The 22,106-nt window shown below is 44.3% G+C and overlaps 1 protein-coding gene across 3 annotated transcripts in view; it reads left to right on the top strand.

Annotated features, from left to right (window-relative positions):
• The window catches only part of hhip (hedgehog interacting protein), a 40,061-nt gene that overhangs the window by 9,358 nt on the left and 8,597 nt on the right, over nt 1-22,106 (top strand). For all 3 annotated transcript variants that reach the window (XM_019862632.1, XM_019862633.1, XM_019862635.1), the window contains exons 3-11: nt 2,661-2,805; nt 3,651-3,852; nt 8,878-9,029; nt 11,442-11,615; nt 11,684-11,827; nt 11,926-12,044; nt 14,114-14,237; nt 17,650-17,795; nt 19,189-19,270. In XM_019862632.1, coding sequence (XP_019718191.1) covers nt 2,661-2,805; nt 3,651-3,852; nt 8,878-9,029; nt 11,442-11,615; nt 11,684-11,827; nt 11,926-12,044; nt 14,114-14,237; nt 17,650-17,795; nt 19,189-19,270 — 1,288 coding nt within the window. The remainder of the gene's footprint in view (nt 1-2,660; nt 2,806-3,650; nt 3,853-8,877; nt 9,030-11,441; nt 11,616-11,683; nt 11,828-11,925; nt 12,045-14,113; nt 14,238-17,649; nt 17,796-19,188; nt 19,271-22,106) is intronic.

Raw genomic sequence — 22,106 nt, 5'->3', positions numbered from 1 at the left:
GTACCACACTGTGGGCCCAGGGAGGTCAAAAAAAAAAAAAAAAAAAGCTGAAAAGGCGTGTTCCCCCCCCCCCCGCCCACCTTCACCCCTTTTACTTACCACCCCCCTTTCCTCCCACCCCGTGTTGTGCTCCTTCTCAGCGGGCCCCCGCCGCCACAGATCAGCATCTGTGGTGACGAATGACACATTTATTTTTCTACAAAGCCAGTGTGTATGTAAAACTGCTGAAGTGCATCAAGATGTCAAGTACTTGGGCCGGGCCACCCAGGTTGCCTTTGGAAGATAACCAGATGGAAGCTTCAGCACCAGAGAGCCACGAATATGGACAAGTCTCTCTCTCTCTCTCTCTCTCTCTCTCTCTCTCTCTCTCTCTCTCTCCCTCCCCCCTTCTCGAGTTGCCTCTCACCAGCATTCTCGCTCTCTCACTCGCTGTTTTGCGCTGTTCAAGTTTGCTTTCTTTTCACATTAAAAATGAACAGGACGATTTTTAAAAATCACACGCATGTGGAATTGCACATATTGACACAAGCACACTAGTAATGGATGGTCACACCGTGGGACCTCCAATTGTTTTTGACACTACCATTTCGTGGTAGTCTGATAAGAAGCATCTCCTAATTTCGAAAATATTACTTGTTTTTTTCTTTTTGACAATCCAGTGCCAGTGTTGCGGAATAACCTGGCACCAACACAGAACGGGGGTGACAGTCATCCCCAATTTTTACGCTTTCAGATGTATTATCAGACCCGTAACAGAGGCGCTTGTCAAGTTTACTCACTTGTCCCACTCTGTTGAGCATTTTATCACGCCAGACTGATGTCATCCAATTATCTGATTGAGGGAAGCTATATCTCTCATTCATTGAGTTGTGTGTGAAAGGCTTCAGTTCCGGGGATCTCTGGATAATTGATATTTTGTCTGAACCACCTTAAGTTCTGGTTAGCATACAGTCGTTTATGTCTATTATTATCTGACATCACATTTTGCCGTCAAGAGACTGCGTTTCACTTCGCATCATTTGGTCCATAATGCTGCTGCTTGCCTTCTAACTGGAGCTCGTAGGAGGGAGCAAATAAGTCAAATTCTGGCTTCCCTTCACTGGCTTCGTATTTAGTAACATTTGTGTTGTACCTGCACTGGTAAAACCCTCCGTTAGGTCTCACTCCCACCATTCCCGCTTACTCTTAAACTCCCTTCCTCAACCCGAGCTCCCACACCAGCGTGCTTAAGATAACTGCACACACAAGCGGGTGGGTGGTGTAGCAGGCGCGCTTGTGTTTCTGTGGTACTTTGATCTCCGTGTTGTGTTTAGATATTCAAGGGGGATATCCTATCACCTCCAGTTTTTGCTGCGGTCAGCCCTTGCAGTGGCTCGGCTGTGTGGCAGATGAAAGGAGGGGGTCGGGGTGGGACCCGGTTTGTGTTTTTATCATGGGTGGATTTGCTCCCCCCCCCCCCCTTCTGTCCGTCTGTCCTCCAACTTTGACCAAAGGAAACAGCATTGGCAAGATTGTTTTTAGCTGGCGAGGGGGGTTGCGGAGGAATAATGTTGTGCCGGCGCTGTTTTTGTATGTGTGTGTGGTTGACATATCGGTTTTACTCTTCAGGGCGGTCTGAGAGAAATAAAGATGCATAGTGTACAACATGCATAAATACTAGGGGTGTGCCAAAAGTTACGGTTTCCTACGTTCCTTAGTTTTCAGGTCACCTCCCAGTTCACACGGGGTGAAAGAACCACTTGCAAAACAAAAAAAAAGATGCAGCCGGATTTTGTGTAAACGGCAACACATTTTAATGACATTTCAGGAAACTTTTAAGGCAACGGCTAGCAGTAAATTCGTCAATAATGTTAAATGTAATAAATGAAAATAAATACAATAAAAAATAAAAAGCCTTCAAAATATACAATGAACACAAAAAAAAATAAATCCTTGAAATGAAAAATAATGAAATAAATTGGTTCTGTCTGTCTGGGGGTCTTGATTTGTTCCCCAGTGGATGTGTTCTTCTTATCGAGCAACATGGAATGGGCAGTATTTGACTTCTGCTGTATTTGGTTGACGATGGAGACAAGTTACATTGACGGTCCAGCTCTCGAATCGACCTCCCCGACTGATACGTGATAGTTTTGTTTTAAAGAGAATATTAATATCCCAAACACACTCCGTCCTGTTTATTATATACCGAAGGCCAAACATTTCCCCCCCAAGTTCCTGAGGCTTTTCAATCTCCAAAAGGGTCTACGTTTCTCGCTCACCCACCAGGAGACGCCGCATTGCAATCATATCAGACTGACAGCTGGTGTACATTGTCAATAAATGTTTTTCACAAAGTCGAGTATTTATTATTCGATATGCACAAACATGCTCCCCGTAAGCCAAAATCATGTCAATATAAATTATAGTCGGTCTCCCCCTTGCAGTTTTAGCCAGAAGTACCCTTTCCACGTTTGGCTTGGCCTGCTGTCTCTTCTGCTCATTGTGGTTTGGTTTGACCCAACACACACACACATACCGTATCTTTTTTACATTTTACTGTCCATCACTTGGCTCTTGTTTCTTCTCCAATGAACACCAAAGTCATATGGCCTTTCATTTTCGCTCTACCTCAAAAATTTTCACGCCCATATTTCATTTTATTTATTTTTTTGTGTGTGCAGAATTGTTCCAGGCTGACGTGGACGAGTTCTGCCAATACTACGGCAGACGAGATGGAGGCCTGTGCTTTCCAGATTTTCAACGAAAGCAAGCACAGGGCCAAGATTCCAACTACTTGGGCGATGAGAAAATGGAAGATATCAGCAGGTTTGTCGCCACAATTTCTTTTCCTTTTTGCGTGCCACGCGCCTTGACGAGCCGAGTCGCATGCTGAAACTTTGGGCAGGGGAGAGCTTCCGCTCACAAAGTGCAAATGCGTCAGTGTGGTCGCTTCCCTTCTCTTGAGGCGAGGCTTTTCATCCTCGCTTCACTCGGGGCAAAAGACCAGGCAATGTTTGCTCCGTTTTTTTCAAATCCAAGGACAGTTCAACTAACTGACTAACACAGAACAGAAACAGGCACACATGGAGTCAATGTGGTGACTTGATTGTCAGCCTTGACCTCAATGTGTGTGTGTGTGTCTGTGTCTGTGTGTGTGTGTGTGTGTGTGAAGTATTGGTTGTGATATTTAGATTTGTTTAAATACAAATATGGCACTACAGCCCTCCAAAAAGCATGTAACATTTAATCTGTGGGTGGGGGTTGCTGTTTCTGATTGGGACTCATTTGGAGGAATTCCCTCGTAAGAGTTTGTCAATGTACATGCCCAAAATGGCTGCTTTCATACCAAAATGGCCAACTTCCTGTTTAATGGTTCCTTCAGACATTTTTGTGCATCCTGTTATTATAGACATGCCCACCCAATGTCAGTGGGAGAAACTGCGGCTAATTGAACTGCCCAGGCCCCTTTGGAGAATGGAAAAGAAAGTCTGTATTGTTATTGGTGCAAATACAACATACTGTATCCCCCATGATTAACGGGGGTTCACCGAGTAATGCAATTTAATATCCAACACCCCACTTATAACCAATGTTTTAAATTTTCCCACGGCCCTTGATTTTTCTTGACCTTCTCCTCTGTCTGACCTTCTTGTATCTCCGCCATTGCCCAGGAAACACAAACACAACTGCTACTGTGCCCAGGAGGTGTTGAGTGGTCTGCGGCAGCCTGTGGCCGTGGTGCATTGCGGCGACGGATCCCAGCGCCTCTTTGTCCTGGAACGGGAGGGATTTGTCCGAATACTCACCCATGACCTGCAGCTGCTCAAAGAGCCCTTCCTGGACATCCACAAGCTGGTGCAGAGCGGCCTGAAGGTAAGGAGGAATCGTGGAAAACCACGAGGAACACCTTAGGGTAGGGTGGTGTGAGTGGGGTGGGGGGGGGGTGTCTGCTCACTATTACCTTTCCAATTGTATTGTTATGACAAAACAAGAGACCATTCATCAAACATGACGGCAGCCAATCATTGCGCTAATTAACTGTACATACAGCTAGCATTGTCCTGCACCGCTCACTCTCACAAGATGGTTTAATGGCCCGCCTAATCTATCCCACATTGTTCCTCTAAGGAGTCACGCTGAATTACAGTTGAACCCCCCCAAAAAAAAGTGATGCGATTTGAGAGTTCGGGCAACATGGTCTGGAAAAATAGGCCTCAGTAGTCAAACAAGAAGTCTTTTTCTTTGGGGTTTTTTTTAGGCGGATTTTCTGTGATGCGTGGTGGTAACTACAGATTTTGATTCAGAAAAATGGATTTGTGTCGTCAAGGGGCATGGCTAAGTGACTTCAGGAGCTCGAGTCTGCTGCCTCAAATCGTGGCCAACAAAAGATGTTTACAAGTGTTCTCCTTCTGTTTTTGTTTGTTTGTCTCTTTGGCACACATTGTTAGCTTGAGCAAAGCAGTTTTATCGCCGTGACCATTGTATTGCCGCGACCATTATTCTTGCTACGGCACTGTGTTTGCACCTTTGCACACTTAGATCAGTTGAAGCCAGCCAAGACCAAATTTGGGACACATACTTCCCTGTTTTCTATTAGCACTAGCCTCTTGCTAGCTCGTCACCAGCCTTTTCATCTTTCAACTTCATAATACAGTGGTGACAGTTTAATCCTGCAACAAATTACTTTTTGAAGAATTGTTTTAAAATCCGGTGAAAGTGGAAGCTAGGCGAGCACCCGGAGATGAGTTTGAACTTTTGAAGTTTCAGATGCACAATCAAAGAACGATGGGAAGTGTCTGGAATTCTTCAGATTGCATGAGGAGATGGCCTTGTCGGGATATTTCGGGGATGAGGAGGAAGGGGTGCACACGCTCCCGGACAGGAAGTTTGTTCCCGCACGCATGCCACTCACAGTTTGTTTACAGGGAGTCAAAGCAAGCAAAGCATTTGAATATGTAAGTGGCCCCTTGAGGGACGCTCGGCATGCTGCCTCTTCTCTTATCGTCGGCATCGTCGCTGGATGTGGATGAAGCCATCGTTATGATGATTCGATCCCTTGAGTCTTGTTCTGTGAAATCTCCTCCAGCCACACAGAGTGGAGAAGGTATTTACCGGCAGCATCAACAGGATGGAGCTGCCTTCAATACAGAGCGCCCCCCCTCCCCCCACCCCCCGGCCCCCCCCAGAGAGGGGCCAGATAACTGGTTTATCATCACCAGTCCCATGCACATGCTTTGATTGTAATGCCCTGTGTTGTTTCCTTCTCCCCTCCAAAACACTCCCACTCCTTCTGTGGACGCCCACCCTCCTCGTCCCCTCCATGTGCCAATTAAGCTGCAGCGAAACAATGGTGTGCTGCTTTGGTGTGGGCTGCATGCCGCGCTGTGGGTGTTCTGCCTGTAATTCGATCTCTGTACGCTTGTCCCTGCCGCAAATGCGCACCATCCTCAGTCATCCTCGCCGCGGTCTCTCCGCAACTGCTTGATATTTTCCTCCCTCACCTCTAATGTGATTGGACAAGACTCAGCTTGAATGCATTTACTTGCAGCTGCGGCTCTTTTTTTTTTTCAAGGGGAGGGGTGGGGGACAAGAAATGTCACTGCTAATTTTTAGGATCATTACTTATGGAAATTAGTCAACTTCTTCCCGTGGTATGACAAATAGTCTCTTTAATTATGAATTAGGAGACCGAATAAACCTCAAAACAAGCAGCGATGGACACATCGCACCCCCCACCCCCTTTCTCTCCTCGAAACGATCATCAAGCTTTGAGAACATGCTTCGGTCACGTTATGTAGCAAAGGGAAAAATCCTCGACAACTCAGCAAGCCCTTAAATTGCCCAAAATGGCTGCTTCAAACCATGTTGACTGACTTGCTGTTAGAAAGAAAATACAAAATTTCACACAGCTTGGTGCCCTAATAACCCACGAATGTATCTGTATTGTCTTTTGATCAAAACTGACAAGCATAACCCCGGGAGACTAATTTCGTTCTCTTCTGTATCTACATCACCATCTCTCCTCTGGCCTCCTTTCTGTCAAACAGCAAAAAGCAGATTGACTTGAATGCATGACACCGATTCACAGGGACTCCAAATGGAATTTTTTTTTTTCACAAAACTTTGTGGCTATTCTAACAAGTAACAGGAATGCACCCCCCCCTCCCCTCGAAAAGAAAAACAAAACAAAAAAAACCCCACAATGTAGACAACTTTCCAAATAACAAAACAACCGCATCATTTGTAGGCCTACTGGCCCAAAACCTGTTTTGATGGTGTCTGAAAGGATGTCTCGTGAGTGACAGGCCCTGATGACACGTCGCGTTAAGACAGTCCAATGTCCAAAATCTGTTATTTATAAAATTTCCTGTTAGTGATTGTATAAAATGTATCTGAATGTGTACCGTTCATGCAGTACGGTATGTATGCTAAGGAACATTTTTCGCATCTGATTAAAAAAAAATAAAGCCTTTAAAAAAAACAGGCTTCTTTGAGGACATTTTTAAAGAATTATAGTGTGACTATCTTCACCGGTCAAAACTGAAGGACTGAGTTTCTTCTCTGGGCATTGTGGATCAAATTCTAAACTCGCATCGACTGTACAACAACAAAGGACATCGAAAAGATGGATGCCAAGTCACATTGCCAACTACTGGCCTGGCATGCACATCGCATGACCTCATATTTGGAGTTCCATGTGAACGGGCGTCCGTTTGTGTGGTGTTTGCCAAAACTAAGACCAGGATTACCCTTAACTCGCCATAAGGTGTTATCATACAACCCCCTTACTCATCCCTTCTTCAAGCTTCTTTCTCCCCACCCATTCGATGTCAAAGCAGGAGCCCCCGGAGAACACGAGTGGAGGTAACAGAGGAACCTGGCAGCAGGTGTTTGTGACAAATGAAAAGATAATACCTTGAAAGATTCATTCGGCCCCGCCCTGCCTGGAAGTGTGCTGACAGATGCTGTATTGAGGGAACACATAAGGGGACAACTATTGTACAATGAAGCAATCCGAGGAGTTATTAGCAGGGGAGCAAATTGTTCATTCGGTTGCAACATTGTTTATTCAGGGTGTCAACCCCCCCCTTGGCCTCGGATCACGGCCTCTTTGGAATTGCGGTTACCTTTTGGTCTGTTTTAGGGATGTGGATCACTGCATCTCCAGACATACATCAAACATCCTGACATTTTTGGTTGCTGTACAAGTCACCTATTTCACCCCCTTGTTGTTTTTATTTGACTTGAGCGAGCTGCTATCTTGTCTGACTCTCTTGCATCTCAAGAGCTTTCACAAGATCAATGAAACCCACGGGGTTCCTGGTGTGGGTCTCGGTTCTTGCTCATCAGTACTCCTAGTACATTCCAGTGTGCCGCGTCATCCGTTTTGATTCCACATGTGGCCCGTGTCACTGTCTGCATACATGTTACGACATCCAGACAAGACTCTGCAGTTAACCCTACAAGATGTGCAAGCTATGCGCCATTACATCCATCTCCATTATTTAGATGTGCTGTGCGACTTTTTGGCCAGAGTAGTCAGGGCTTGCGTGTGAGCTGGAGCCGATCCCACCCCAACTTTGGGCGAGCAGCAGGGTACACCCTGGACTGATCGCCAGCCAATCACAGATCATTGTGATAATGAATGAGAAATAAAGCAGAACTATTCATTCTTTGGTGACACGACAAGCAAGCCATGCCGAGGGGCATATCAAACAAAACGCCCTCGGTTCACCGCAACACCCACTGTAGTGTAGCGTGGTCTGCCAAATTCCCAATGGCACAAAAACTAGTCTTGCACCGGCACAAAAATTAAGATGTAGCGGGTTTTTACGCCCGGGCGCACGTGCACTGTCTACGAAAATCGATCCCCTCGTCATTATGCGTCCTCATTGAGAATGAGATCGCACGGAAACCTCTCCAGAAGCACGTTCATAAACATTCTTTACACCTCAAAAGCTTGTGCTCATTCTTTTGTGGAGAAGAAGAGCGCCACATAAATGGCCAAGCTGCCTGGCCCGACCAGCCCAGCCTGGCAAGGCCTAGCTTGGCGCTCTTGCTGATTATTACAGCGAGTGAGCGAGCTATGACGGCAGGACCACCAGGGTAGTGACAAGCGGTGGGGCTGCCTGTCGGCCTGAGACAAAAGGTTTACATATTACACAAGCAATTTAGATGTTTTCTAAACATGTTGCCAGGACAGTGGGAGTTGGCAGACCCTTCCTTGTTTATTTATATATCTATTTTTTTAACCCCCCACCGTCTCCTTTTCCCCTTAAGCCGTGAATTTTGCATGCATTTTGTGTAAACCACCAAGGAGCGCGAACGCTCGGGGTGGCGGCGCGGATGGGGTGGTACGGCGTCGAAGCACTCTGCACTTTTGTGCTCTCTATGAACTGTGAGCGAGCTAATAAATTCTTTGAGCCACTCAGCGCCGCATTCACGGATATCCCCCAAAGATTACACACACAAATCACCGCACAATGGGGGGCCACCTCGGAGGGCCCCGGGGCATCACGGGAGGGGTGTGGTGGGCGGCTGCGGGGACGCTGATCCCCGAGGACCAGCGCGCATATACCAAGAGGAGTGGGCGGGGTTGGAAGAGGAGGCGCAAACGGCTGCGCTCGGAGTCAAATGGTTTATAATGGCGGGTAATGGTCTATTCAAGGAGGGTTGGTGGAGGTGTGAAGTGAAACAGGCGATGGTTTGAAAGGGAAGAATGAGAGAATGCGAGGAGTGTCAAAGAGAATGTGATGGATAAATAAAAAGGGGGATTAGAGGGTTGTGGGGATGGGGTGGGGGTGGGGGGTTGCAATTCTGAACCCACACGACCAAGGAGAGTCCGAGGCGGGACATAATTAACTCCTGGATCTTTTGTGCTTTGCCATCTGACCGCAGGGCGGAGATGAAAGGGGCCTGCTAAGCCTGGCATTCCATCCCAATTATAAGAAGAATGGCAAGCTCTACGTCTCCTACACCACCAACCAGGAGCGCTGGGCCATCGGGCCGCACGACCACATTCTCCGCGTGGTGGAGTACACCGTGTCCAGGTAACGGGAAACGGTTCAAGCGCATGTTGACGTTGATCGCGAGCTGACAAAAACGCGAATGGGCTCGCTCTTTTCCAGTTTTGAAAAAGTCTTGTTCCAACTGTAACTCTCTGACCATCTCTCAGACATATCTTCTATTTGTAAGTCCTCCTCCCAAGCGCCATTTGCTTAGTTTTCTTAATGGCTCCCCCTTGGTCAAATAACATGTGGGTATGAACAAGCTGTAGGCAAACTTACGGCCCGTGGGCCGTATATGATCCACAGTGCTTTTGAATACGGCCCGCTGAACTTGACCAACAACAGTAAAAAAAAAGAAAAAAAATGTTAATCAGTCATTCATCATTTCATTGTGTCCCTGCAATGCCCGCGTTTCCCCAATAGATGGCGCACTGACCAAGAATAAAGATGTCTTATCACCAACAAAAAAAAAAAAAATCTTGACTACAATAAAGCAGTTGCGGGGCAATAAAAAAAATTACACATTTTCATGAGACCAACTAGTACTGGTCTTACTTGAAAATTTGAAGTAGCTTATCATCAAATGTTTTATGATGATACTATCAATTACCCCACGCCCAGAATTCTTGTAATTTCACAACTTCTTCTGGTACTTTTACTGTCATTAAAGCCTTTGTACTCCGTGGTTGCATTATGCATAATTTTGCTTTTTTTTCCCCTTAGACAAAATAATTGCGCCAGCCACGTATTCAAAGTGTACGGAAACTTCCGAACTCTCATTCGTACACCCATGAGGTTAGTTTGGGGTTTCAAACTACCTTGTCAGTGGAACAGAAAAGCAGAAGTAGTAACTGGCCAGTAGATTTATATAAGTTAATTAACTTATTCTTGCCTGACAATTTAATGATACATTTTGTAAGCGTCTTGTCGCTGGAAAAAAATAGGTTTAAAATGTGTGAGGAAAAAAAAATGGACGTCATTTCATGCTATAATGTGACTGACTGAAAAATTCCAGCACACGCAGTTTTGAGAGTTTCCCCAAAAAGAAAAGGTGTGAAGGGGCAGTAAAAAGTGGGCTATCATCGTTCTGCTGGAAATCCCCGACGGCGTTCATTTGACTCTTCTATGATAAAGAAAACCATCTTCTCTCATAAACCTCTTTTCAATCACACCAGTCCATTTATTTGCCTTAATGACCTAATCTTAATTACAGTTTTGGCACGCCATCTCGGTGACTGACTGCGGCGCATGGGGGCCGTAACTCAATTAGAGCATTCGATGGCACTTTTACGGCGTTATTTTCTTTAGAAAGCAGTTTTTTTATACCCCTTTTTTTTTCAAATTGCAGGACGTTTAGAAACTCAAATCAATCCAAGATGAAATGTGACTCGTACTCGCAAAGCCAAAGCCTCACTTTGCAAGAGACTGCGTGATGTCATCGCCCGCCCACTGTCTGCCTCATGTCTCAACTTGACATTTGTTGAAGGTTTTATAATGTCACTGATGAGTTTTATTTGGTCATACGTCAGCATTAGGTTCTTTCAGTGGCGGAAAATAATGTAAAATTACAAAAATAGTGGTGCCTTGGGATAGCTTTTTAATTCGTTCTGTGACCATGCTCTGAACTCAAAGAGCTAGCATCGAAAATGCAGCTGAAATGAATGGAAATAAAATTTATTTATTCCCCCCCCCCCAATAAAACAAAACAAAATGGTTGGTGCAAAGAATTTGTTTATAATTGCCTGTAGATGCCACAGCATCGTAGCAAAGTAGTATTTTTGCTGAAGTCAAACTCCTCAACTTACTTCAACATAGTTCCTCGACACCAGGATCTCACCAGATGGTGGCAAATAACTTTTGTTGTCTGAATGAAACTCCTCAACTGACTTCACCAGAGTTCCTTGACACCAAAATGCCACAGGGTGACAATGCACAAATTGTTTTCATTATTATTATTATTTTAAAATGAAATACAATTTTTTCAGTTGACAAACTGAAGGGAAAAAAGGCGGAAACAGAGAGGTAAAGTCAGCCGCGGTTGAGGTCTTATTTGATTTGCCTTCTTGCGGCTATTATAGGGCGTAAAAAACAAAAAAAGACAACAGTGACGGGGAAGCGTTCGGAGAAACAAGACATTTTCCAACCAAGAGATTTGTTTGAGGTTGTTGGCTACAAGAATCATATGAGAGGCGCTACATCCGGCTGTGTCCAAGGATGTTCCGTGGTTCCGGGACCATGGTGGGAAGTTTAAAACCCGACATTAACTTCCAGCTCCCTGTTGTGCGAAGGTAATTGTCACTGCGCGACAACTATTGTACCTACTCTGTGTTATTTTGCGCACAGATTCGTGGCATCCTGTTGAACTGGGTTCTGTATAAAAGACGTAGGAGCGCCCGTGCCAGGACTTCTACGATGCCGGATCTCTTTGTGAAAGAGTCCGTTTCTTTCCCTCAGAAAGGACCCAAACCAGGCGGATACCCGGACCCTGCGGGTACTGATGGAAGTGGCTGAGCTGCACCGGAAACACCTGGGCGGGCAGCTGCTCTTCAGCCCCCAGGGTCTGCTGTACATTGTTTTGGGGGACGGGATGATCACCCTGGATGACATGGAGGAGATGGATGGACTCAGGTGAGGACAGGTCCAGTGGTATCAAGGCATGAAGGTGATCCAAAGCCTCAAAGGTATTTTGTGCGCAGTGATTTCACAGGGTCCATGCTCAGGGTAGACATGGACACGGACGGCTGCGCCTCGCCCTATTCCATACCGCGGGACAACCCGTACTTTAACAGCACCAATCAGCCGCCGGAAATCTTTGCGCAAGGCTTACACGACCCAGGCAGGTTGGTCAAACAGGAAAAAAGAAAAGGACAAAATACCACACACAGATAGTGCACTTGTGTCGTTCGGTGCTCATTCGTTGGTGGTCTGTGTGGCGTAGGTGCAGCGTGGATCGGCTCCAAACGGAGAACGGTAGCCTTCTCATGCTCTGCACGGATGCCAGCGGCAAAAACTCAACTACTGGAAGAATATTGGAGATTCACAAAGGGAAAGATTACGGTGAGTTCAAGGTTTTTTATTGTATTCTCCTAAATTACTCGACCGTCGGTGTCTATTTCAGGGAGCGCGGTGCACATGGTAAGAACTCCACGCTTAATCTGGGAGAGATTTGAGATGCCTAAGAGTGCTGCTGTTTTGGTTAACAACAGAGGCTAAGCAGTCAACTCTCGTCATGTCCATTTAGGAATCATATCATCTACATTTTCTTCTCACTGGAGGAAAAGGAGGTGTTTGCAGTATTTGAAGGAACTCATTTACAAAAGCAGAAAGACTCCACACTTAATCTGAAAGAGATCTGAACCCGTTGCTGTTTTGGTTAGCAACAGAGTGCAACTGCGACCAGCAATTAAACCCTTTCATGGGAACCATATGCTCAACATTTCTTTTACTGAGCATGAAAAACGAGAAACTCCTCTCCACACGTGGATCGATCACCGCCACATTTTTCTTGGCGGGTGCTGCTGTTTTGGTTAGCAACAGAGTTCAAATAGGCTTGCGATCATATCTGTGAGTGAATTTATATAATTTTTATTTCTATCCAATTTTGCCTGATGGCCAAAGGGAGGAAGGAGTCTATAGCAGGAAGCTGTTTGTACCCAGCAACTAATTGAGCAGAATGATAAAAAAAATATTTTGGATTCCTTTAATCTGTAGCATTGATCATAATGTAAATATTGTTTGAAACAGAATGCATCCTTTGCCTGAGATTTGGGCTTTTTAAAAACATATCCCCCAACATCTTCTTTTACAAATGTCTTTTTGCAAGAACACAGCGCTTTGGCAATACGTTGAGAAACAATCCGGGACAACTGCTGAGGTGCACAAGGTTAAATGGAAAAAATGTAGTGAGCGCCAGAGAAACACCCCCCCCCCCCCAAGCCTCAAAACACACAATTACAAACACACTTGGAAGCCCTATAACCATCCTGCCCCAATCATCGCTCAGATATGCCAAGAGAGAGCAAGATTGCATCCACACTTTAGATTTAGAGCTGTCAACAGCAATAACCGCAGGGGTGACGGCGAAGCATTGTTGAAAACTCAAATCTCGGTGGGGTTCCGCTCACAATGAGAGGAAAAAAAAAGGCAAATGACGGTCCGTTTTTAACCCACTTTTCTTCCACAAATAAATTACGGGTGTTTGTCTTAATAACGACGACTTTGGCAAATCAAATGTAGGATAGTCTGCGACACGGGCCAATTATCTAAGCTGGAAAGTTATTACCGCGGGGAAATCAGCGCGCCTTCCTCCATTCACATTTCCCATTGCCAAGACCACAGCGCTCCAAAAATAAGCCTTATTACATCAGCGTCAAACTTATGAACCGGACAGGGGGACAACGTGGACGTCTGCCAAAGTCCATGTGCTACGGACGAGACGCACACCCAGTACGTAATGGTTTGTTCCACGAAAACATCCGGAAACAGTTCCTCTGTCATATTTAATGGCGATCGCTCTATTGTTGTTGTTTGGCTTAATCCGTCTCATAAAATAAACTGTCATTATAACATTAGTTCCTCTCCGCCTTTCTCAGTGTTGCTTTACTTTGAATAGAAAAACTAACATTAAGATTGGCAGTTATTAATGTGACAGTAGTTTTTTTCACACACACACAAAAATCTGTCGTTTTTTTTTCCTTCTGAAAAGTGCTTCAATAGTATTATGACATTAAAAAAAAACTTTTTCTGAGTAAAATGTTTTCCTTTAAAAAAGTTACTTAAAAAAAACGGAAATTATATGACTAATTTACTCCAGTAAAATTAATCTTTATTCTTGTAATATTTTACTTTTTTCCTCAAACATACTTTTCCTCAAAAGAAAATAGCATTTTCTCAAAAATTATGACTTCATATTTGTCATATAACGTGTTTTTTTTCATTCATTTCATTATTGACCCCATTATTGACTGCTGACCTGTACGTTGAGCGCTGCATGCTCTCCGCAGCTTCATGCAGAGCTAATTTGAAAGAGGAATTTGATCCTGCTTTTTTTATTTTGCTACACAGAGAACATAGCAACACTGGCAATTGAATAAATCTACAATTTTCCTGTCCTTCATACCGTGCAGAGAATGAACCTTCCGTCTATGACCTGCAGTCCATTGGAGGAGCACCACCGGTGGGGGGTTTCATCTACAGAGGTTGCCAGTCCAGACGATTGTATGGCAGTTACGTGTTTGGAGATAAGCTCGGGTAAGGACACGATGCTCAAACCAACCGCTTTCTCTCTGAAAGAGGCGTGTTTATACAATTTCAGATGGGTGGCTATACTGACAGACGAACAACCACACCCGTGCTCACACTCACACCTAGGGACAATTTAGAGTGTTCCATTAACCTGCCATGCATGTTTTTGGAATGTGGGAGGAAACCGTAGTACCCGGAGAAAACCCACTCAGGCACAGGGAGAATATGCAAACTCCACACAGGCCGAATCGAAACTCTGCACCTCTGCATTGTGAGGCCGATGCGCGAACCAGTCGACCACCGGGCCGCCCATAAAATGTCAAAAAAGGGAAAAATAGAGACTGGGTATGGCTAATAAACACGGGTGCTCACGACATTGTGGAGTGACCACCTGGCCGCCGACTGAAATGCCACCGCCACATAATAGTATTTGTGTTCCTGATGAGGCGTGTGTCGGTGGCGCCTATTATAGGGTGGTGTTTAGTTTGTATAAAATGAATGACAAATGACTAATAAAATCTACAGCTTTAGAGGAAATATGTTGCATATCTCGTGTTTTATCCGTCAAACCTAGTCCTGAATGTTCCACACTGTATACGGCAGCGCTTTCTCTCTGAACTTAACTTTCAGCTTTACAGGTGCCACGTCACGCTCTTGAACCATGTACGTGTTTTACGATCAAGACGCAACACACACACACACACACACACACACACACACACACACACACACACACACACACGCGGGAATGTTCCGCATTCAACTCTCGCAACAATAACCTGTGAAAGCGTGTATCTCTTAAGCCTTTTGTATCTGCGAGACTTTCAGATTTACATGTTCGGAGCACCATTTTCGCTTTCACTGAAAGATCACGGCTCTCCTCTCTCATTCTCACCCTATTCGGTCTGTCTCTTGCATCAGGCAGTGCCAGGGTAAATACAAAGTTCCAAACGCGTGGGGGGCGGGCTTTGGGGCTGGTGGGGGGGGGGGGGCGCAGGTATTGTGTTACTCTTGCCACAGCGACCCGGCCAGTTTGGTGTAAATGGAGATGAGACATCCTGCCTTGCGCTGTTCACACTTTTCTTTGGTTTGTAATTCATCCTCGTTTGCTGATGTCAAACACTGACGCTCGAAGAGGCAAAAAGGAAGTAAATAACGGCGAGAAAATTTCCCTCCTCTCGGCGTCTTTGGGGATTGGGTTTGAAAAATTCCATTTCAGTTTGCGGGTATGTTGTTGTGGATGAACAAAGGCTTCGTCATGATGCAACGATGTTTTTTCAAGTGGAACCGTGTGGGTCTTGAGAAAGGAAAGTGGCCCTTAAGTAGTAACTAGTGGGGTGTTTATTTACTATTCTGTAGAAAGTACAAAGCATGTACAAGGGGTAAGACATTTCCCTCAATATCAAAGTCTTGGCTATTAGGAACGTAGTAATTGATTCAAGGAAGTACAGTCAAACCTCGGTTTTCGAACGTCTTGGTTCTCGTACAATTCGGTTTTCGAACAAAAATTTTGAGTTTTTTATGCCTTGGATGACGAACAAATTTCGGTTCTCGAAAGTAACTGAGCGCACTTGAATGCGTCACTTCACTCCTCTCGGCTTCGCTTCCTCGTGTAGCGTCCATTCTGAGTAGACGTTTTTGTATTGTTCAATAAAGTTTTTTTTTAAAAAGCAGACGTGTTTGGTGAAACGCTTCCTCATGTAGCGTCCAATGTGAGCAGACAAGTTTGTATTGTTCAATAAAGATTTTAAAAAAAAAAAAGGCAGACATGTTTGGTGAGACGCTTCTGTTAAGGGGAGTGAAACCCCCCTCTTTTCAGAATGGTTTGCCATGTCTGATTCTTTCTGCAGATAGTTCAGGAGTATGAGCGTGCAGTTATCTTCAGACTAGGCCGCATCACAGACAGGAAGGCGAAAGGACCAGGTATGAACAATCAGTGTGTTTTTGTGAACATTCTAACATTTGAGCTTACTGAAGTAATATATTTCTCCACTGTGAATTCACAGGGATTTTCTTCATTTTGCCCTGTACTGATTCATGTGTTAAAGTTGATCTGCGAACTGTTTCTTTCGACATCCCTCCACAAGAGGTAATGATGGCACAAACCCCGAAAATGTTCTTGTATCTATGGCTATCGCCATGAAATGCGCTGAAAATCATTACATATTTGATGTCTTTAAAATACTGTCATTGGTTTTCACTGATGCTGTCTTATTAATTAGAATACAATATTTGGGCATTGTTTTACATTTGAATCTATCAGCTGGTAAATGTTTGGCGCCCCCTAGTGACAACGGCACCCTTAGCATTTGCCTTTACGGCCGAAATGGGTGCGTGAGCTTTGGTAAACATCACGCACGTCAAGAGGTGTTTATAACGATGTCTTTTTTTTTTTAAATCATCTTTATTTTATTTATGACCACACTGTATCATGTTAAGAATATTTTTATCATCATGCTTGCTTTTAGTCTAAGCTTCATTCATTGTATTTATGAAGCAGACTCAGACGTGCTCTTGTGAAGATCTCAAGTAGATTTTTTTTAACGAATTTTTAAAACGATTCATTCTGACTCAAAGGGCCTTTAAAAAAATTTTTTTTTTTTTTTTTTTTTTTTTTTTAAGCAGACGTGTTTGGTGAGAACTATGTAATATTGGACTGTTACTTTTGCATCGTGTATCAGCCCCTAATCATGGCACTAAAGAAAGCAAGTGGAAGTGGTAAACCTGTTGAAGAAAAGAGAAAAATAGTGCGCAAAACTATAGAATTTAAGAAAGATTTGATCACGAAATATGAGTCAGGTGTGCGTGTGTCTGTGTTGGCTAAGGAGTTCGGGATGCTGAAATGCCCCGCCTGCTGCCCTATGACAGCTGGGATAGGCGCATGCCCCACGACAGATAGAGAGAGAGCGAGAGAGAGAGAGAGAGAGAGAGAGAGAGAGATGTTCCTTCAATTTTTATGTTACTATGTTAATGTTAAAATTGGTGAAAATAAAACATTACAGTTTGTTCGTACAGTATTTTACATATTACCTGCTCTCTTATTACATGTGTACAGTTTATGGTGTGAAATTGTAAAAAAAAAAAAAAAGTGGTTTAAAAAAGTTGTTTTCTTGACTTGGAACAGATTAAAAATTGTTACTTTGATTCCAATGGGAAACATGGTTTCGGTTTTCGAACAATTCGGTTTTCGTACAGTCTTCTGGAACGGATTATGTACGAAAACCAAGGTTTGACTGTATTTTGAAGTGCTGCATCTCGACTGAGAAACTAGCATCTTTGTATGTCGGGGGGGAGGAGCTAAGTTTCGCCTGGGTCACATACAGTCGTAGGGTTTGAGATCGTGTGCTCCATGACATTCTCTCACCAACAATTGACCTGTTTTTAACGTTCTCTTATCGACTGTATGTGTTGATCTCAGCAACCTGCGGATTCTCCAGAAGTCATCGATAACGCCTTCGGAACCGAGCGACCAGTGGCAGGAGAAACCACTTTGTCTAGGCTCAGCCGGCTCCTGCGGCTCCATGCTGGTGGGACACATCCTGGGATTCGGAGAAGATGAATTGGGTCAGTGTGGCAATGCCCATTTTTATTAGTTAGTTGTCCTCCGGTTGACCAATCACTCGTCCAGGTTGCACCCAGCCTTCGGAAGAAAAAAAATAATGACTTGGGGAATATTTTGGCAAAATTATCTGCCGACAAAGCAGACATTTTTACTCTGCAATATTTCCTCCGACACGTAAATGTAACTCCCCACTTAAATCTCATGTATTTATATTTCCAACCCTATAGAATTATGATACTTCTTATTTTAAGATATTCTTACTTAAAACCTGTCACAAAATATCAAATGACGTTATAATGCCTCAAGATTTTTAAGAGCAAAAAAGATAAAAAATACAATTGGAATGTTATGACACAAAACACAACTGCCTCGTAAGAAGACATTTCTTGGCAGACAAAGAAAAAAATTGTCCTTTCCCCTAATTTTATATTTAATCTTGGTTACGTTTTAGTTTTGCAGTGTTAGCAAGCCATCTAGAAAAAAATTTAAAGTGACTTTTAATCTTACCCTATTTCCGTAAAATACGGGTGATTGGTGGCATTTATTGAGGGGATGCGTTTTATTTTGGGAAAACGATGAATCAATGTTACGCTTTTATAAATGTTGTGAAATGAAAGAGCGGACAGAGGCAGACTATAGCTGTTGACCGTCTCCCAGAGCGCTAATGCAGTGTTAGCGACTGTTTCCATGTTTTGGTCGATGCCACCGTTGCGGTACGCGACGGGGTGCGTTTAACTCTTTTGAAGATCTGTGTGAGTGAGCAAGTCAAGATAAAGCAAAGTTACTATTTGAGGGAGGCGTTTATTTTGTCACCGGATGACCCAGCCGGCGACTTGTCGGCGTTCTATTCGAGGGACGGCCACCATTTGAGGAAATACGGTTTCGACTTTCACTCGGCAGGATATTAAAATGCTTACTTCCTGGTGGATTAAATGTCTGTTCCATAAAACATCATGCATATAATCCCAAACGCTCACATTTTGCATACCAGGCCACCTACGGCGCAGCGTTTTGCACGGGTGTAGTGTGTTGCCGTCAATTTAGGAGCGCTCGGGTGAAGTGAGGTGAGCGGCCTAATGTGATACAGAACATTCTACCAGCTGCAGCCCACCAGTCACTGGCGGGGACTATGAACCGTCAGCTCGCAGTGTTTCTGATTAAGTCAAACACTCACTCAACAACAGCCAATCATAAATGTTTGATCGCCGCTCTCGCGCCAGCTGTCACTGTGTTTTGAAGGAGGTCTTTTAGATTCCCGCCCGCGGGGCGTGCGGCCCAAAAGCCGCGGGACCCCGCAGACACGTGTTTACACTTTGTCCCCTTATGGAATTTTGCTGTTTTTCATTAAATGGCCGTGAGGCGTCTTTCATGCGGGCGCTTTGCATTTCGTTTCAGGTGAAGGGTACATACTGGCGAGCAGTAAAAGCACGGCGCAGTCGCACAGCGGAAAACTCTACAAGTTGGTGGACCCCAAAAGGTACACTTCAACACTTCTTCCAAACCTTTTGCGCTCATTCGTCAGCGGGCGAACACAGGGCTGATCTTGTCAGTGTGCCTCTCAAGATCATGATTTTCATCACACTTTCAAACATACATTTCACAAAAACAAACCTAAGCTTTATACTGCATTCAACTTTTCACCTCCCCACTTTTTGAAGCCACACACCCGTTTCAACATTTCAACACACGCACCATAATTCAAATTTTGGCTATCAACGCAAAGCACTGAGGACTACAATGGAAATAAGCTCTTGCGTCTTTACTCTGTTTTTATCCTCGGTGAAGAAGGACTGAGTGACGGAACGCTTTATTATGCTGTCTTGTGCGCGATCACCAAATAAATTCAATCACTTGGCAAAAAACATCATGAACCGACGGCCCGTTACGTGAAAAGTCGGGCACTTGTAAGTCAAGGTAACCATGTATATCACGAAATGAGATGGTGCACCCCTTTTTCTGCTTCAGTAATGTTTAAAAAAAAAAAAAACAACAACACAAGCATTCAAAGGGATTATGTTCAACATCATATAAATGTGTAATTTTAACACTGAATTACCGTCGCCCTTTTCTATCTTGCACAGCCCCCGGGGTGCACATACAGCAGCTCGGGATCGTGTTGCCGATCACATTTTTTTTTAATATAACCTGCCGATGTGTGCAGTAGGTTGTGGCCTTAAATATCTTCTGAGAGGCAGAATTAGACGCAGAGGAGCCATCGTGGAAGTGTACCCAATAAAATGGCTGGGTGTCACATGATCCCGCGCTGATGCAACCCACAAGGCCACCGTTAATCACCCGTCTTTCAAATCCTCGCTAATGCCAACGGGTCGTTACATGATGGCCCACCCCACTCTCTGCCGGCCCAAGTCAGCACAGAACGGTAACCGGAGAGCAAGTGTTGCATTTCACTACGTTAGTGTCAGGTTTTGCTAACGGCGGCGCTGGGTGGACGTGCGCCGTAACTGGCAACGTAACCGCACGCCGGTTATTTTCGGAGCAGTCGCACAGCAGGCTTTATTTTGCTGAGAGTGGGGGAAAATCACCGGGGCACCTGTTTTTCACACGTCATTCATTTATTTCAGCACGTGCGCCAACACGGTGCTTCGCTAACCTTTTAAACCAACTACCCACTCCCCAAGTACCACTATATTGACCAACCTTCAAATACCGTGTTGTGTCGTCGCCTCAAGTGTTCATCCAAAATGCAGCAGAAGTTTAATTTTTCAAATATATATATTAATAATATCCATCATTATTAGAAGACCCTTGCCTGCCATCTGCGAAAACCGGCATGTTGCCCTTACCCACTGCCTGTAAAAACTGGCATTTTCTCACCGTTTTTGCTAGGCATGTGGACTGCACCCGTCGGCAAATCGTGAGACCGCGAATAATTGACACCCTCACTAAAAGGCGTTTGTGATTGCGTTATAGATGCCAGGAGATGGTGGAAAACCGTTTAAAATGGAAAGGATCATAAAGCACCAACACCAAGCATCCATGACGTGCATAATTGTACACCCGCCTTACATAAATGGCCGTATTCCAAAATGAAATCATTCACCACAAACAAATCACCTTCACATGAGGCTCATCAATAGCACGAGCTAGCATACTAGCCTAAATAACACGCTAGCACAGGGGCAAACAAATATGCACGCTAGCACTTGGCGTAAACGGTATTGAGTCACAAATTTGCTGACGCGCAAACACGCAGAGGTTCGCTGGACTCTCTATAACCGGCACTAATATGGAATGGCGGTATGAAGTGGACCATGTCAGTTTTCCGCCTCGTGAAATCGAATCAGAAGCCCCTTTTACGCTGCCCGTAAAAAAAAAAAAAAAAAAAAGCCGGCATTACATTACAGGTATTTCTTATAGTATCGGATCATGTTTGATTTTGGAGGCTCTAAATGTATGCAACGCACGCATGTAGTTTTTCCGTGCCGCTAAAGCACTGGCGTTGAACAAGGAGCAGCCAAAAGAACGGCTCGCCAATGAAATAGTGTATCGCCTGTTAAATGAAGAGAGACAGATTTAGTCGAAAAGGCCAAGTGGGAATCGCACTTGAAATATGTTATGCAGCTGATCGGTTGCGGGTGACGACAGTGCCACCCAGGCATCGCCGCAATTAATTACAGCGCAGATGTTTCAAAAAGGGGCCCCCATGACTTGCTCCGTATTTATGTTTTCTGGCCCGAGCGCTGGATGCATTTCTCCCCTCGTCAGAACATTTCTTTCCACCGTGGACTGGACTTGTTTAGTCTGCAGACGCTGTGTTGCGGCAGTCCCGCTACTTTATTATTAGGAAAATTAAAATAAAATAATATAAAAATAAGAACATAATCATGTGTTGTCAGAATAAGATTTTTTTTTTTTTTTGCTGGTAGTATTGCGTTATTCCTGACTTTTAGTAAGTAATATTATGACCTCGTTCTCATGGTCCAACTTTATTCCATCACAACAGAGGTGCCCAACCTTTTTTCGACCGTCGATCGACTTTTCAAGCTGCCAAACTCCCGCGATCGACCAGTTATCGCACGTACACGTATCGGGGACAAGCACCGTTTTTTTTTTTTTTTTTTTTTTGGTGTCCAATTCAGACCTTTTCTTTGGGCAATGTGACAACGCAGTCATAAAACGACAATTTGTTTTTTGCTTGTAACATCTCAACGATGTTTTCGTAAAAAAAAAATTTTCGTAAAACTTTTTTTTGGCAATTTTTATAACATGACCTGCTCCGCTTCTATAATACAATGGTTTGTAAAATTGTATTTTTAATAAATATCTAAAATATTTTAAATCATAATACAAAT

The sequence above is a fragment of the Hippocampus comes genome, unplaced genomic scaffold, assembly GCF_001891065.2.
Source record: "Hippocampus comes isolate QL1 unplaced genomic scaffold, H_comes_QL1_v1.1 scaffold7, whole genome shotgun sequence".
NCBI classification, from domain to species: Eukaryota; Metazoa; Chordata; class Actinopteri; order Syngnathiformes; family Syngnathidae; genus Hippocampus; species Hippocampus comes.
This window is presented reverse-complemented; position numbering and strand designations above follow the sequence as displayed.